The 17,745-nt window shown below is 39.7% G+C and overlaps 1 protein-coding gene across 5 annotated transcripts in view; it reads left to right on the forward strand.

Annotated features, from left to right (window-relative positions):
* IPCEF1 (interaction protein for cytohesin exchange factors 1) overlaps window positions 1–17,745 on the forward strand; it is a 45,841-nt gene that overhangs the window by 8,816 nt on the left and 19,280 nt on the right. For all 5 annotated transcript variants that reach the window (XM_074537705.1, XM_074537706.1, XM_074537708.1 and 2 more), the window contains 4 exons: window positions 5,422–5,495; window positions 6,638–6,709; window positions 9,657–9,718; window positions 12,959–13,047. In XM_074537705.1, the coding sequence (XP_074393806.1) occupies window positions 5,422–5,495; window positions 6,638–6,709; window positions 9,657–9,718; window positions 12,959–13,047 (297 nt within the window). The remainder of the gene's footprint in view (window positions 1–5,421; window positions 5,496–6,637; window positions 6,710–9,656; window positions 9,719–12,958; window positions 13,048–17,745) is intronic.

Below are 17,745 nucleotides of genomic sequence, written 5' to 3' on the forward strand. Positions count from 1 at the left end.
GCTTGCTTGCTTGACAAGTCCCTGGCATTAGGACTGCCTGCACTTCCACTGTCTTCAGTGAAGTTAATCCTTGGTCCCAAGGGGCTGTACAAGGTGACAGTCTCAAGTCCTGTTGAAACAGGAGTCCGGCTTCTCACGTGCCTGAGGCTTCCTGAGATGGGCCCTTTTACAGGGGCTGATGCCAAAGGTGACGATGAAAGACTGGGGCTGATGTCAAAGGGACTGGGGCACACTGGTTGCCTGCAGCTCTGCTTGACCAGTTTGGCTCTGGTGAGAAATGAGCTTGGTTTGTTTGTGGCTGTGTGAAAAGCAGACACTGGCAACTGTAGCATAGCAACAGGGTGCTGGACCTTTTTTCTAATGGAGATGGAGAAAATAGAGAGTGGGTGGAATTTGTATGGGAATGTGCATTATCCTGGCTTTGAGTAGATAACCTCATCTGCATATCATCTTCTTGGTCAAGTTTGTCATCATGTGCCTCTGAAGCTCTGGATATATTGTCACTCTAGCTTAATTTTTCTCCAAGCTACTCTGATTCTGGGTCTCTTAATGAGAGGCAGATTTGGATACATTACATAGGACACTTGTGAGAATTTTCAGCTGATATTTCCTTCAATTTAATGTAAAATATTTTATGAATGCCACAGCTCAAAAGAGTAAAAAGTAAATGGGTGACCAATAGCAGATCAGACACCCTAAGAGTCAAGCTTCTCCTTTACTGAAAGAAAGCCAGAGAACACAAGCAAATCTGAATAAATTTTTGATGAGCTAGCTGAGGTCAGGGCCCAGTGGTCTCATCAGGCTTTGGTAGGCTGCCCTGGAACCTCTTCCCGCACAACCTTCTTCTTTCTATAAAACCTGAGACAAGTAAACTTCTCTTTGCAGCACAGAAGCACTCCCAGTCTGGGTAGGGGAAGCTGCTTGGACTAGGAGGAAGAACACAAGGGCTGGTTTTGCAATGAAAACACAGGACATGTCAGAAAATATATCTGGGCAGTCTGTATGCATTCAAGAGCATGCAACTCCTTGGACAACTGCTCTTCATTAGTGTTTTTTGGGTTTTTTTTTTTTTTTTTTTTTTTTTTTTTAAGTACTGCTCTCTGTAGGCAGCTGCCTTGAAGACAAGTGTTTAAATAGCACAGTTTGTGATCCTGCCTGACCCTTTAGCTGTTTCAATTCTCATACTGAAACTCCAGAGGGAATTAGTGCTCCTACATAGGAAGAGGGGTGGTGGGGGAGGATTGTCACGTGTAATCCCAGGCTCCTGGATCTCTGGGCTTGTTTCGACTGTGTTGGATAGTGTTGGCTGGAATAGGACAAAGGACTAAATGCCTGTGTCTGGTGGGTCTTTAGGGTAGCTTGACTGGTTTTCCAAATAGAGTTGAAATAAATTTTTGCTGAATGTCTTAATGGTGGTTGTCATGGGGATACAGCTGAAAAGAAATGTAAATATAAAATTAAAGAGATGCAGGCTGTGATCTGCTGTCACTATTTATCTTTGAACTCTTTTTTTTTCCTCATTCACTGCATTTGAATTGGTCCTCACTCCAACAGCTTTGCTGGAAGCTGTATAATTACAGTCTTTTAAAAGAAAAATATTTTACCTTTGAGTTGTAATAGCTGCATATGTGGATGAGAAAAAGTCATTGATGTCAGCTGATTGAGCTGAGAGGCTTGGGGACCTATGGCCCAATATCTTACCCAAATTATTCACAGTTCTATAGGATGCCTTATTGGTGTACTTGGCAGAGAGAAAAAAAGACTAAAATGCTGAACTGCTCCTCCAACATGCAAAGCATCTTCTGGGGGCAGTGCTGAAACACTGATGAAGCCATGAGGACTACCCTGATTTGCAGATTGGAGCTCTTCCACAATAACAAGATATTTAATTTTCTACCGCTATGTTTTAAAATCTTGCTGCAACATTGCACTCACTTTAAATGACTTACTAAATCTCCTTAAGCCACAACATTTAGATAACATATTGAGGCAAGCTCAAAGGGACATTAGCCTCTTTCATGCATTGTGTTTTATAAATAATTTCTTTTATTTTCTGAGTGCAAAGCTTTTCCTGTGAAAAAAATGGCTACTTTCTTTTTTGCCACAAGAATTTTCATACTGTTGTTATTAATGAAATTATTTTTCTACAACTTGGAATAGCAAAAGCACAGATTTATGTTAGTCTAACCTCCATAAAACCCAAAAGAGATAACAGCTTATTCTTTTAAACATGCTGATTAAGTAGGAAATAGGTCAAGGTTCTTTGTATCTGAGTTTTTAGGGCTATTTTACAGCTTCATATCAAAATCTGAAGGAATCTTGAATGAAATGTGTGAGTTAAGTAATAGCATGCTAAAGTTGTGTTAGGGATAACATTTTGGAAGAAAGAAAGCACTTAGGATTTCTGTATGCTTTAAATGTTTTAAAATGACATTTTTATCCTAAGAATGAATGAAAAGATGACTTCCACATGCTCTGTTCCTAGCATTTATTTGAAATTCTATTTGCTGACTGAAATAACACCCTTAAGATTTTTTGCGACTTCTTTTTCTTTTTTCCTTTCTTTTTTTCCTGATAATTATGAAGCTATGTGCCCATCAGACCCCTCTTTTCTGTTACATAGATAGCACGTTTTAGATGTGTACAAATAGTGTATTTCACTCATATATAAAATGAAACATGAATTTTTCTTTAAATGAACAAATATGAAATCACAGACAGAATTAGTATAAAATCTGAATGTATTGAGAGAGAATGTGTATGTGAGAACATAACCTTTTACCAACTGGAACAGGCCAAATACTTCATAAGAAATAGGAGGTTTCTCTGTTGTATAATTGTTAAAATTAAAGTACTGAAATCAAGGCCTACACACCTATAGTCATTAGTAATTTAGAGGGAGCTCCCCTAATTTAGATAGAGGAATCTATTTTAATCTAATCTAAATTACTGATGGATTAAGTCAATGATTCAAGTCCTTAATTACTGATGGATTAAGTCAGTGATTCAAGTCCTAGTTCCATTTCAGCATGGGTGAGAGTGTTCCCAGTGAGTGTCTCCACACTGGCTTGTGGGGTGCTGGTAATTCACTAGTCCAATACAAAATCCAAGCACTCAAATGCTTTCGTACATTGATAGTAGAAACAGTGATTTATCCAATGGCTTATCATGGACTTAATCCCCTCAGGAATGCCTTTGCAGCACTCTGACTGTTTATAGGATACAGTCTAGAGCAGTGGTCACTGCACTGATAGACGGAATTGGTTGAGCTGTAACTGCAGACAGAACATGGAAGAAAGGCCAAGCCTGTCCCAGACCTGAGTCACCCACTCACTCACCTGATGGTTTACCCTGCTCAGGCCATGGATTTATTGCTGCATGGGTACCTGGGTATAATCCTTCACCCAGGGTCTCGTGGATAACTTTTTCTTAAACTATGGATTCCTGCTACAGAGAAGCAACTGGTGTTGTATGCATTTCTCATCCAGCAGTGTGTGCAATAGTGATTGTTGTACCTCGTGGACAGCTTTTTTGAGTTTGGTTCACGGTGTTCTCAGGTTGGTCTTGGGAACTAAACAGGAATTTTGGTGTTCCAGATCTAGTAAGTGATCATCTTTTTGGAAAAAAATGATGGATAATATAATCTCTACTTTTAGTACAGTACAGCCCAGGAATAGTGCTCCTTCATTACTCACCAGTATTTATTTGCTCATCCCTATATATTTAATATACTATGGATCTGGGGTAGTAATATTAGGCTTAGTTAGTTGTCATTTTTTCTCAACGGCTTTAAGCTCATGAAATTCCAGCCTGTGTAATAGAAACAAAAGCTCCCCAAGCTAATCAATAAACAAGTTTTACAGATACAAATACAATCAGAAAGTGTTAAAAGCCCAAGGAGCAAATAAGCACTTTTTCATACAAATATTACAAAATGAAACTTTTTCAGCCCAGATGTAAAAAAATATTTTTTTCTCCTTTACTGAAAGAAAATAAGAAAAACCCCTTCCACTGGTGCCGTGTCTGCGTCTTGGAGCAGCAAAACCATTTATTAGTGATGATGTGAAATATAAACTTCTCACATGAATGTTTAATACATGTAAATGACAGGAATGATGGCTAGTCCATGATTTATTGTATACCAAAGAGCAGATATGCAGATGTGCGGGGAAGCCACCCACTGAAGTAAGCATTCTGAGTCAATATTTCAGTTCTTGGAGATTCATACTTCCAAGCATTAAAGCTCAAAGACTTGTCTTGATGAACATCTTTTTATAGTCTGATCATATTCATGCATAATGAGACTTGAGATACTGTCACCCATCTTCATTTATCTTCTGCCTTTGTAATTGTTGTGTGTATTTTATCTGCTTTAACTCAGTGTACATTTTCAGAATTTTAATGCGTCTACTAGCAATGGCTGGGAACAGCAAAAATGTAATTCAGGAATGAGCACTCTGTGTTTTGGAAAGTATGTTTTTTCCTGACATTACGTCCTACAGACTTTTGTCGACATTATATATTCATCTCATCTTAGAGGGACTCCTAACCTCATTGCAGATGACCAGGTGTATGTAGATAGATGTAGAAAGGCAGATGTTTCTGCTTCAGATGTTTCAGTTTCAGGCAGCACAAACAGGAGTTTGAGGCTTGTCACTTCAGTTTCTCAGCTCTGACTCAGAGTCCTGCTGACTGAGAGCAGAGACGTCAATGCTCAGTAAAGCTCCTGGCATGCAGAAAGGGCTGACTGGGTATAAACAGGCTGCTGAAAATGTAAATGTAAATGTCTGCCTGGATATTGCTACCTCTTGCACCATGCCTGCAAATTTCTGGGAGTAGTGATATCTGGGTAACCAAAGCCCTCTGAGGCAGGTCTGCAGTGTTTAACCACAGAACTCAGCTGTGTGGGATGGGAGCTGCCTGCATTGCCTCTGCCTTGCTTGTGTATAGGTGACCCTGCAAAATGTTCCATGCTGCAATTACACAGGGGACACCCTCCTCCATTTCTACTGAGAATCATATTGGGGCACTTCTGAATTGTATTTTTCAGCTCTACATCGGTCATATTTGTGTAAGATACACACACGCTGCGTCATGGCACAAACCCATCTTTGAGACTGTAGGTGCCATCTAGACCTGAACAGGTGATATAACCCTTGTTCATCCTCACTAGGCAACGAAATCTATGCTTACGCTCTGACACTTGCACCAACAGGAATGCACTTGCACCCTGGATTTGCTGGTATAGAAATATTCCATCAGGCGTTAATCTGTCCCCATGGTGATGAGCATATATTTTCACAGTATAAAAAGCTGTCAAAAACAAGCACTTGCGTATTAAATATTATTCAGCATTGGAGTCTACTAGTTTACCAGTTGGTTGATGTGGTGATATTCAATTTTTTTTTTCTTTTATGGAAGGCTGAAAAAGCAGAAGGATTTATAAGACTTCCAGACTTCAGTGTGGATCAAGCAATTGAATGCAAAAAAAAGCAGTAAGTTTATCTCTTGTTCCCAGTTTTGCATGATTTTTACAAGATTGCAAGGAATGAGCCTCAGTAGTCTCTGACAATGAAGTTGTGGGGAGTTCTTTTGTGTTGTATAAATAATGAGATATTAATTGAGCTACTGAAAGAAAACCATATTGCAAAAACATTTTTTTGAAAAATTTCTGCCAGATGTGCTTTGCTAAAACCACAAAAAAAAAAAAGAACAGATGAGTGTGCCAAATGCTTTCTTTTTCTTTTTCTTTTTTTTTTATTTGCTATTTATGAGTAGACTGTAATTCTCAGATTCCCCTCTTAGTTGAGGAGGTCAGCAGTGCTGCAAGTAATGCTGCATACCTCCAAGCCTGGACTATTATTTAGGCTGCTGTGGTGCAACTGAGGTTGGGCTGTACTTGAGGCCTTTGATTGTGCAGGGAATAAATACTTTCTTTAGCAGGGTGCACATTCAAAAATATTGTCTCCAAACTCCATATGCAGAACTGACTTCCAGCTGCTTCTGAGTACGCTTCAAAGGTTGGGAGGGGTGTTGCTGTTGTTCAAAATTATAAAGTGCAGCATGGTTTTAATTGTGTCCCTCAAGAAAAAAACCTTCGTTCTTCAGATAGAGAAGTCAGAAGAGCCAGTCACTTTTCACCCACTGTGTGCTGCTTGTGATTTTGCTGTGTCACATATCCTTTCCCTCAGCCATCAGTTTTCCATGCTTTGGAGGTCATAGCCTGATTGACCACAGCCCACAGAAGCTGTTCCATGTCTTGGATCACTACTGGTGTTTTCTTCCAACATTTTTCAAGTTTGCTTTACATCTCAGAGCTGGAGAAAGCAAAATTGCACATAGTATTTGCGATATGAGAAGGCAGCAAAGTTATGTAATGAAATAATGGAAGACTTTGTTTTATTCTTTATTCCTTCTCTCAGTTCCTGTAGTTTATACTCTCTGAATAGTGTGTGGCCTAGGAAATGAGCTAAAAATAGACTAGAGCCTTAAAGAAAGAGCTGCATTGATGGACAAGCTAATCTGGATTAATACAGTGGAGTGAATAAATATTTTAAATAATTCATTCAGCTATTATTTTTTCTTTCTTATGGAAACTATTTTTCTTCATATTTCTTATCTTTTTCTTTTCCTAAAGTGCTATTAAGATCAGCCACCCACAGATCAAGACATTTTATTTTGCGGCAGAAAATGTTCTGGAAATGAACACGTAAGTAGGAGCTACTGGTCGTGTTTCATCCTGTCTCATGCCTGAGAGCACCCTTTGAAAGTTCATTCTTTCAGTGTCAAGCAGTCGTTGACAAAGTTATTTGGGGAATTACTGAGTCTAATTTTTCTGGTCACTAAATGGAAGAAAACTATTGCTCTTTGTTCACTAATTATGATTGAAATCAGAATCGCTTAATTAGCCCAATTTTGGTGCTAATCTTCCCTCATTTGCTGGTATAAATCCCCTTCTGTTAGAGTGGGGCTAAGATTTGATAGCAAGTACAGCACCTGGGAAGAAGTGAGGGGAGAAAAGAAAGAGAGGGAAAAGTCCCAGAAGTGATCTGGGACTAGAATATAACAATTTCTGATTTCAGAGTATTGTATCAGCTAACTGGGAGGGTTAGAGGGATAGACAGGTCTGTTTCCTTTATGTAAATTAGCGTTAACTTCAGCATCAAACTGTGCTGTAGTTGAATGATTCTCATGGCAGGTCAGGAATTTTCTTTCCACAAATGGTCCAGAAGATTAACAGCCAAATAGTTCACAATGGGAGAAGTAAAAATGGATATGAATACAGCCATTTTAGAAACCACTGAGCTATCAAAAAGATATTATTTTCTACTAATCCTCATTTGGCTGATTTAGATATATCTCATATCTTTGCCCTTTTTACTTCAGATTGCAGTCTTTTCTCTGTGCTATTGCATTAAATGGCCAAATACTGGATACAAAAACGTACAATTTAAATGGGAAGAAAGCTCCTGCAATAGTCGGGTCAGGATTTTCATCATGGCTCTACTGGTGACCTTTGTGTGATTTTTCACAGGGCAATGACTACTCATTCCCTCTATAAATGAGAGACCTCATACATATTTGCCACAATAGAAAAAGAGAGGTTGAGAGAATGTGTGTGACCTTCTGAAAGATCTATAGGTACAGAAATGTGCAATATTACAGTAGTGTATGTCCCTAGATATGTATTAATAAATCTGTACTCTACAGATGCCTACAAGTAAATATAGATTTAAAGAATCTGTTGCCCTTTGCAAGTTGGAGCAGCATAGAGCATTCTGCTGAGGAGACAACCATGCATTTTGTTGCTCCTGCACTTCCCACCAGAGCTCCTGAATGGAGTGAAAAGATCCTGAGGCAGATTGGATAAGGACGACTGAGAATGAGGGACAGCTGGACAGGAATATTTCAGTAGAGAGGGTAACCCTAGTTAAGAGAGAAGAGATGGAAGGATGTCTGGAGAAGGAAAATTAGAGCTAATGGAGGATATTAGTAAGTGCTAACAGCCAGTTTGGAGCCCAGCTGGAAATTCTCATATGAAAAATGCTTAGTCTCCTGTGAGTCAGTGATTGAAATCTAAGCAGGTGTCTCAGCTCTTATGCCCCTGGAACGATTTTGTTCAAATTCCACTTCTTGATTAAATTTCATTTTGGCTTAAAGATAGGTAGCCTAGTGTTAGAGCAGCCTGCTCTATGCTGTACTAACCCCCCACTGCTGCAACTGATGATGTTTTCCTTGGCAAAGTACAAAATACATGCATTTAATACATAAAGTACACGCATACTCACGCATATGTCGAAACAGACTAAAAGACATCTGTTCTCTTGGCTCCACTCCTGCAAATGCACGTGTGAATGGTTCCACTGAACTCACTGGAGCATTGTGTGTGTCGAGTTCCTGGTGTGCAGAAATACTTGATGGATCATGACCTTTTGTAACTCTTCATGCATATATCTACATATGCATATGCCTGTACATATATCTCTATTAAATCAACAGTGGATTTATTAACAAAGTCATTTGTTTCACTAATTTATCATGTATTTTCTATTGTCATGCACACATGAAAAGTAAAGTAAAGTCATGCTGACTAGGTGCATGCATTTATCTGGCCAGTTGTATATAGTTATTAGTGACTTGTCTGCCCTCATCATTAATGAAGTCCTAGATTTTTTTTAGCAAATCTTTTCCTTGTTAAGGTGGATTTTCATTAAAAAAATTTTTTGTTAGGATTGGTTGTTAAAAATAATCAATGGACCACTCTTATAGAAATGAAACTTTGTTTTTCTGATTTGTTTGTGGCTCTATTGCTCATATTGAAGTCTAAAAGTGCAGTTACTTTGGTGCTGATCTTACTAGCAAATTCCCTGTTGCTTTAGTAGAACCAAAATAAAAAAATGGGTTCTTTCCAGTAATGAATTCCTGCCCTTCATACTTTCTCTATATGGGCCTTGACTTTTAATTGTAAAAGCTTGAGCCTTTTCACTTGTTAGTTACTTAAAATGTGGATAGATCTGAATGACCTATAGGTAAACATAATATACAAAAAGTATGACTAGGGAATGTTTCTAGCACCAGAAGAATGCAGCCACCTAGGAAGATAAGTGAAAAACACCCCCCTTATAGCATAAACCAACACAGGAAGTGAGACTTACTAAAACCAAAAGTACATAGCAAGTTGAAAAATGTGATATGTTATGATCAAAAAGTTTGCTTTCAAGTGGTGCAGACTGTGCAGCGATAATTTTGGCCAGGCCAGCTGACATCATCCTCTGAGGCTCCCTTGCCTGTTTCTTCATCTCAGGTGAAAGATGACCCCTCAACAGCTGGACTAATGCACTGACATGGAGTTACAGCACAAAGACTTTTTCTTTAGCTCACACAAATGTGACTCCTGGGTCATCAGTATGATGACTTTTTTTCAGTGTCAAGGGAAAATGTCCCAGGCAACTTATCCTATTCACTGCAGGGAATATTAAAACAGAGGTAACTGGTGCCTTTCTAGAAGATGATCTAAGAAATAGAAACTTTGACATTTAGTTGTCAGGCTAATGAAAGCAGATATGGTGATGTAGAAAACAACTGAAATGAGCAAAATTCAGTCTGAAGAGCATGTGAGTGTCCCTGACTCTGTGTTCCCTCTGTTTCAAACACAGGTGGCTAAGTAAGCTGGGAATGGCTGTAGACCCTCAGGCACCAAACAGGAAGAATGAGGAAGGTATGCTCCTAACTGGTTTCAGTGTGTAACTACATTGTGTTCTTCACAGTTTTTGCTTGGCCAATTTTTTTTATTTTTGCCAGCAATTTCCTTTCTTTTGAACTGTTATCTTGGGTCTGCCTACTGCCTGAGCTCAGAGAAACCACATTGTCACGGCTCAGAGTAACCACAGGAAAAGAAAAAATGGTGAGAAACAGTGCGAGTGAGAGACACTAGGTGATCTTGGGAGAGGTGTGTAACTACTTTCTGGCACTTTGCTGGCTTGCTAAGCCTACCAAGCATGAAGAGGACCAGCTGTGCTGCTCTGGGTTTTGAGCTGGTGAGTTGTGTTACAGGAGCTGTGCTGCAGCATGGCAGCTGCAGGCCCAGGGACACCTTGTGCTCTGCAGACCCATCCCTACTGTGTCCTCCAGTCTGGGGGCTTTCAACAATTGCAATGCTGGGGGTGAGGGGGTGGTACTGCTATTCTGGAGCCTACAACTTTTTTGGAGCCAAGCCCAAGTTCATTATGGAATGAAAAACTCTGTAAGTCCTAAACAATTTATTTACTGTCTTAATTTGCACATCCACCTAATATAACTCTTTTGTGGGAGGATACCAGCACTCAAATCACAAATCTGGGCAAAGGGGCTGGTTTAGAATGAGAAGGGCTCTGAGTAACATTATGTTACCAAACCAGGGAAGGACTTTAGCCTGGGGAATATGTGAGGAATATCTGGGCTTTTAAGTCTCCATTTTTAGAATATTGGTACCCAGTGCCCTTTTTGGAATTGCTGAGCTTGTGATGGAGCTGTCATTATAAAGAAGAAGCTGCTGGTATTTGCAGTTGTATGAACACTGAGGTGATGCAGCCTGTTTTGTCTAAGCAATGAAGTTCCTCTCTGCATCCCTTCTGCTCTACCACAAAATTCAAGATTGTGGTTTACATCCAGGCTTGGGACATGTCATTACATTACTGATTAATTTGATCTGGCTCCATTTGTGCTCCACCATAAAAGCAGCTTTGGGTTTGATAAACACTGATGCTGCTGATTTCTGGAGAATTCAGCAAGTCTCATCAGTTTCTTTGTTTTTAGTTCACACTTGTTTCTTGTCAGGAAACTTGTTAACTTCCACACCATCTAATTCTTCCTGCCTGTATCCTGTTTGAAGCCACCTTTATCAAAACACTTTAGGATAAAGAGCTATGTTGAATGTTAGGTTGTGAAGTCTGCAAATACATTGTTCATCTTTTCATGAAGGGAAGAGTTCAATTGAAAGTAGGAATGGCCAAATTTTTTTACAATAAATCATTTTTTTAAACATCAATAAAATGTGATACTGGTGGTATTGGTTGAATCAAGAATTATGAAGCAATAAAAAATTAGTTATTCCACCAATTTTACTATTAAAAACATAAAAATAATCCACTCAATAACCTCTTCAACAGGTTATCAAATAATTTTGCAATAGCATAATTTAGCCAATATTTCTTCAGCTTTTAAGGACAGTCACCCACTTCCCCCTCAGAAAAAGGCCTTCTGATTCCAGTGTCAAACACCTCCTTGTCTTTTCATGCATGTTTTGTCACTGGTGCTCCAGCAGCTGCCTTCAGTGTGGGTGCAGCACCCACTGGTGCCTGGGTGGACATGTCCTTACAGAAACATTGCTGTGTTTCACTAAAACACTGTCACTACCCACAGTCACTTCTGTTCCTGCTGACCAGTTCCTCCTCTCTGTATCACACAATTCTTCAGAATAATTGCTCTTTTTGTGGCATTTCTTGTGTATTCAGATACTTTCTGTGCATTTTAATACACTCCCCTGTTTAGAGTATCAGAAACAGCTGTTGAATCTTTTTCAGTTTTTCTGTGTGCCTAAAAGGGGAGCTGTAGAAAGCACAGCTTGTTACTGAATTACTCAAAAAGGCATTAGTAGAGTCTTAGAATTTGATATAGGCCTTATTGCAGCCAGTTTCAGTTCTTTATGCTTAGATGTGCCAGTATATATTTCCAGTAAACGGTACAGCATCTATGCTACTCAAAACCCTACAGTTCTGCAAAGAGTACAGGGAGAAAAAATAATGAACTCCTTTAAGTTTCTCTTTGTTACCATGTTAGAAAATTCTCTCTCAGGCACAAAATTCTTCTCTCTTACAACTTTATTCACCTCACTCTTTGCTTGTTAACACCCACCCTCCCCCCACAATCACATGCAGAAAAATAAAGCGTGTGGGTATTAAATGAGTTAATTTTAGATGAAATAATTTCACGTGACTGTCCAGATACCGTGCTAACAAACTTTCTAGTGGTTTGGGCCCCTGAAGTCAAGCTCTGATGAGGAATCAGAGCTGAACTTAAGCAACCCCTGTTCTCTGGGGCAGAGCTGGACAGAGGCTCTGGGACAGCTCAGGCTGCTGAGGCTTGTGGCCAGCAAAGGGCAGTGCTGATCCCATGGACACCACAGGGGCAGCCTCTGTTCTGTGACCCTTGGCACTCAAGTTCAGGCTCTGATTTTGTCTTTGCAAACTCCCATGTCCCCAGATCAGAGAGGATCTTGTCCAATATTTACTATGATCTTGTCCAATGTTTACTATTGCCAGATCCTGGGCATAGGAACCAGCAACATTGTGCCTCCCTTTTTCTGTGTGTCATTTTTCCATGATTATCACTTCATTTAATCCACCTTTAAACACATTTGTGGAAAATATTTTCACCTGCTGCACAGATAGTTGAAAGAAATAACAGGATGACTGCCTCTGCCGCATGTCAATGAGTTCAAACTCCTACGAGTTTGTTATCAAAAAAAAAAAAAAAAAAAGAGAGAGACAAGTAGGGTTTTCCTAGGGTATTCCTAGAGTACTGTGTTCACTTTTGGTATTATTTCATATGTTCTGCCATGCTGTATAGTGTGTCTCTATGAGACACCATAAGTGACACAAGACTCTCACAAGGTTGCTCTATAGTTTCCAAAACATGATATGAACAATCATTTTATTCCAAAATTGCAGCCAAAGCAATTTTGGCCTGTTGCTAGCTCCAGGAAAACTCTGATTACAGGGACAAAGGATTGCCTCTGCTACTTGCAACAGCTCTGCAACATTACTATAAGACTACAAGTGGATTAGGAGACACTGACTTGTTAAAGTATAGTCCTAAATCCAGAACATCTTACTTGGTGATCTTTGGTTGCCACAGTGCTGCAAAGAATAATGTATTGGTCTAACTCTTTATTTTTGCTCATTTTCCATGTCTACCTCAGAATGCTACAGTGAAAGTGAGCATGACGACCCAGAAATAACAGACACGCCACCTCCACCCTACACAGTCCAGACCCCACCTCCTCCTTCGGTAAGTGTTCCAGATATTACCTTGTTTCTTGTTGCAAGCAGGTTGAAACAAACCCCTCCTGAGGTTGTGGACCTGTAGGAGTAACCTATAACATTGTCTGGAAATGTCCATGCTGTGTTCCTGTGAAACATTCATGCACAGACTGCCTGCCCTGTGGCAGAGCTCACAGCTGGCACGTCCTGCACCACAGGGAGCTGTGCACTGCAAAAGATCAGCTCCTTCCCATTTATCTTGCTGGAGAAAGGAAGGCGTCATTCTACCTCACACACAAGCTCTGTCTTTTCTTTACAAGCTTTTTAACATACTGCTATAAGCTGTTTTTTCATACTGTTCTCTCTCTTTTTTTTAATCCATCCTGAAACCTCTCTCTTTTTGTGACCTTAGTAGCATATCTAACAGCTTCATATTTATATATTTGAGTGGGCTGTTTTTAAGACTGCTGAAGCTGAAACTGCTTTTGTGGCAGTGAGGTGAAGGGAAAGAGGCCTCTTCACACAGAGATAAAAATCTGGTTTTTTTCTTCTACCTCTGAAAAATAGACTGTGAAAAAAGATAATAGACATTCTTCCAAAATCTATGTAGCATATTGTCCCAGAATATTCCTTCCTGTCTCACTTCATTTCATAAATTAAAATAAGCACTCTGAACCCTCCTGAGTCTAATCAAGTTGGCTTGCCTAATTATTATCTAGTTCTTGCCCTATTAATCTTGTTTCTATATAATTGTTTTTTGCCAGTGATCTCATTGCCGTTAGATGTGATTTAAATGGGTTTTTTAAAAAAATCTTCAAATTTTTAAAAAGTTTTTCCATTTTTTTTTTTAAGTAAAGAAAGAAAAGTTGTTAATTTGCTATGACAGGCAGCTTCACTAGTAGGTTTAGGGTGGTGTTTCTTTCCTCTCTTTGCAGCCTTTAAAAGAAAAGTTTAATTTGTAGTAGAAGTCAGGAAGAGCTGTTGCAAGTAGCAGAGGCAATCCCTAGATGTTTGTAACCTGTAAGTTTTCCTGGAGCTAGCAACAGGCATTGGGGCTATGATTTTGGAGCAAACAGATTGTTCATATCATGCTTTGGAAACTATAGAGCAGCCTGGTGAGTGTCTTTTGTTAATTTTAAAAATTTTTAAAATTTTTCCCATTAAAATGGAAACTCAAATTTACTTAATTCTCTGTTTAGAAAAGAGTGATCTGGTTTGGGCTGGTAATAAGGAATCCTGATTCAAGCCTTTCCCTTCCCTACCTGAAAGTTAACACTGTGAGTTGTTGCAGTAGTATACTTAGTACTAAATATTCTCATGGCATCTCATGGAAAGGAAGTGTCTGCTGTTGAGGTACAAGTTCCTCTATGGCACCCTAAAATGACACCCAGTAGCTGGGGTGGAGAGAAAGAAAAGTTGTTAATTTCTGCAAAGCAGGAGCAAATCAGAAATATACAGATGAGCTAGAGAAGCTTGTGCAATCACAGGCATTAATAAGAGGAGATGTAGTGGACAGAGTTGTCTGTTTGGCCATCTCTAATTAGCTCACATAAAGCTGGGAGCACATGTCCCACTGTCACCCACTCACTCCCCTCATTTTCAGGGAGATGTCAGCCTTCACTTCCTCATCCCAAAACGTGTGACGTTTATCACCAGATCAATCCTCCTGGCACGCGGGGGTGTGAGGCACTCACTGCTGTAGAACGTGGTTCTTTGTTGCCTGTATTAGCTGGAAGGGAAATGTGACTGAGTGCCTATAAATATCAGAGGAGAGAAGAGCTTTGGCAATGTGTCTCCCCCAGTTATTCAGGGCTGTGGGTCAGTTAATGGAGCATCTTGAATTTTACACCTCAGTGGCTTCCCTTCAGGAGATGTAGATGTGTTTTCCGTCTGCTCGCCTCTGAGTGAGTGCCTGCTTTTTTCCAGATGATGAGTTTTAAACAGGTGCTGGTTTTAGTTTTCTGTTTTTCTGGTTTCCTGCTGCCTTTTGGTCTGTTGCTGCAGAGGCCATCTCCGGTTGTCTCCTTCCCATATGCTCCTCTGGAGTGCTGGCCTCCACATTTTGGCAGGGAACATGTGGGAGGAAGGCAGTGGTGCAGATGCTGAGGGATACTGCTTTCTCAAGCTTTCCCTTAAAGGAAATCTTCCTTTCAGCCTTTGCCTTTGTCAGCTGATTCCCCAATTCTTCCTATCCCTTAAAATTCCTTTCCTTGTGGACAAAGAAGTCATCTTTTCACCCATTTGGCCACTCCATTTGCTGTGGGTCTGCCCCATGCTCAGCTTGCTTACAAAGTGAGTAGGAACAGCTCTGTTTGATTGCAAGTCAGAGTCTTCTTTTAAATACAATATTTAATACCCCTTAAAACTTCTGGGCAAGGTCTGAAACAAGAAAAACACTGGAAGGATTGAGAAAGCTCAACTTCCACTCAAAACTCAATTCTAGGTTTACAGCCTGTGGCTGTCTCAGGGAGAGCTGGTTAAACACAGCTCTCTGCTGTATTTTTTGTTGCAGAGTTCTTGAACCAAGCTGTGAAGTCTCAAAAATGTGGTGGATTTGGGTTCATATTCTGTGGGTGCAGCACTTGGCCTACTTCAGTTTTCTCAGATTGCTACTGGAAGTGACACTAATCCTGTCAACTCAGCTCAGTGTCAAGAATGCCACAGGCATTGACTGGAGTTAATGTATTTTTATTATTTTAAGCAGAAAGGCCTCCAAACTTCTTGACATCAACTCCAAACCAAAAACTATTATTCTGGAAACTCATAGAAACCCAGGTGTAGGCTCTGTTACATTTTTTTAGAGCAGCAAACACTTTGCTGTACTTCTAGAGCCAAGTTTGTACTTGCTGTTCTATTCTCTGCTGGCTCAAAACATTTTGAAATTTGCAGAAGAATAAAGTAGTGATCATGAGGTTCCATGTGTATGCATGAATTTGGGTGCTGTGGAGGAAAAAGTAAGTGAGGAACAAATAAATTATAACATCGGTAGGACAAAAGTTAAACTGACCACCTGCATTGTCCATGTGTGAATGCATACACAGTTAAAAAAATCAGCAGATACATTAGGACAATAGATTGCAGCAGCAGCCAAAAATGCAGTTGAAGAGTTTCATGGTCATAATTTTTCTCTAAAAAATATCTAGAGACTCATTAACCTCCAGTGAAATCCTTATGATCAGCTTTTTAAAACATCCCCAAATGGAAATTTATTATATGGATGATTGCAAAACTTCCAGAGGAGTCGCTCAAATAAGTTAGATAAACATTTGTCATGCCAAAGAAAAAAACAAAACACAACACATATGCAGACAAAAAGAAACACCTTCTGGCAGTCATATTTATTCTTACTCATATTTTTCAATTAACACACAATGAAAATGAAAATAAAAACATATTCCCCTCAGTGAGGCACAGCCTTCATTTCAATAAAACTTTTTTTTTTTGTGTAGGCAAATGCCAGAAAAATAGAGGTGAGATCTAATATCTTCCTTCTCCAGCTTTGAACAACTGAAATTAAACCATCTACAACATGTGGGCAAGAGCTCTTACTGTTGGGCTGTTCTGCTTGACTTCATAAATGCTTCAACAATTTGTCTTTGTGGTAGGAACTCTTAGATGAAATGCTTCATATCACCTGTGTTCCCAAGGGCATTTTTAGTACTCCTAGTTTAATACAGCATCTCCTCATCCTTTGCTTGAGGATGCATATGTGAAGGTTTCTATTTTAGAAACAAAACCACACCTGAAACACAGTGCTGTGCTTTTCACAGGGGAATATAAATGTCTGGGTCCTGCAGTGTTTGGCACGGTCTTATAGGAATCATGAAAGGATCAGAAAACATGTCTTATGAGGAATGGCTGAGGGAGCTGGGTTTGCTCAATCTCAAGAAGAGGAGGCTCAGGGGAGACCTCATTGTCCTCTACAATTCCCTGAAGGGAGGTTGTAGCCAGGTGGGGGCCATGCCTACAGTGACAGCCCTGGAGGAAGTGGCCTTAAGTTGGGACAGGGACGATTCAGGTTAGATATAAGAAAATTTTTTTCACTATTAGGTTGGTCAGGGATTGGAATGGGTTACTCAGGGAGGTGGTGAAGTCACCATCTCTGGAAGTGTTCAACAGGGATCCGAATCCAGTGCTGGATGATGTGGTTTAGAGGTTGCAGTGGAAGTGCTGGGTGCTTGGCTGGGCTGGATGAACTTGAGAGCCTCTTTCAACCTTGACAATTCTATGATATTATGAATGGCTTCAAAAATTTACAAAAGTGAAGAAGCTGCTATAAACAAATAGTGCCCACAGTCTGATTTAGGTCCTCCTCATCCTCTGAATTGACTCCTTGTTACATGATGCAGTTGCATTAGAAGCACAGGAAGGCTTTGCTGTTTTTAATATGAGAAGGAAGTAGCATACATTACAGTATACAACACTGAATTGAGGAGTTTAAAAATAATAATAAAAAAATGTTACTCTTGGCTTGGTTTATTTGAATAAAACTTATTTCTGGTTTACTTTATAAATAGGTATTGCAGGCTAGCCCCTTTACTGTGTTTTCAGCTTTTCCAGGTTTCCCTAGCAACACCTTCTCAGTAAGTTTCAATATTTTCAGTCTAGTTCTCATCTGTTTTAATCCTTACACAGATCTATTTTTACATAAATATTGAGGACAGAAACTTGTGGTCCATCAAGTCTGGTATTCCAATGCTGGCATTGGCCAGAAGGAGATGATATG

The sequence above is a fragment of the Zonotrichia albicollis genome, chromosome 3, assembly GCF_047830755.1.
Source record: "Zonotrichia albicollis isolate bZonAlb1 chromosome 3, bZonAlb1.hap1, whole genome shotgun sequence".
NCBI lineage: Eukaryota > Metazoa > Chordata > Aves > Passeriformes > Passerellidae > Zonotrichia > Zonotrichia albicollis.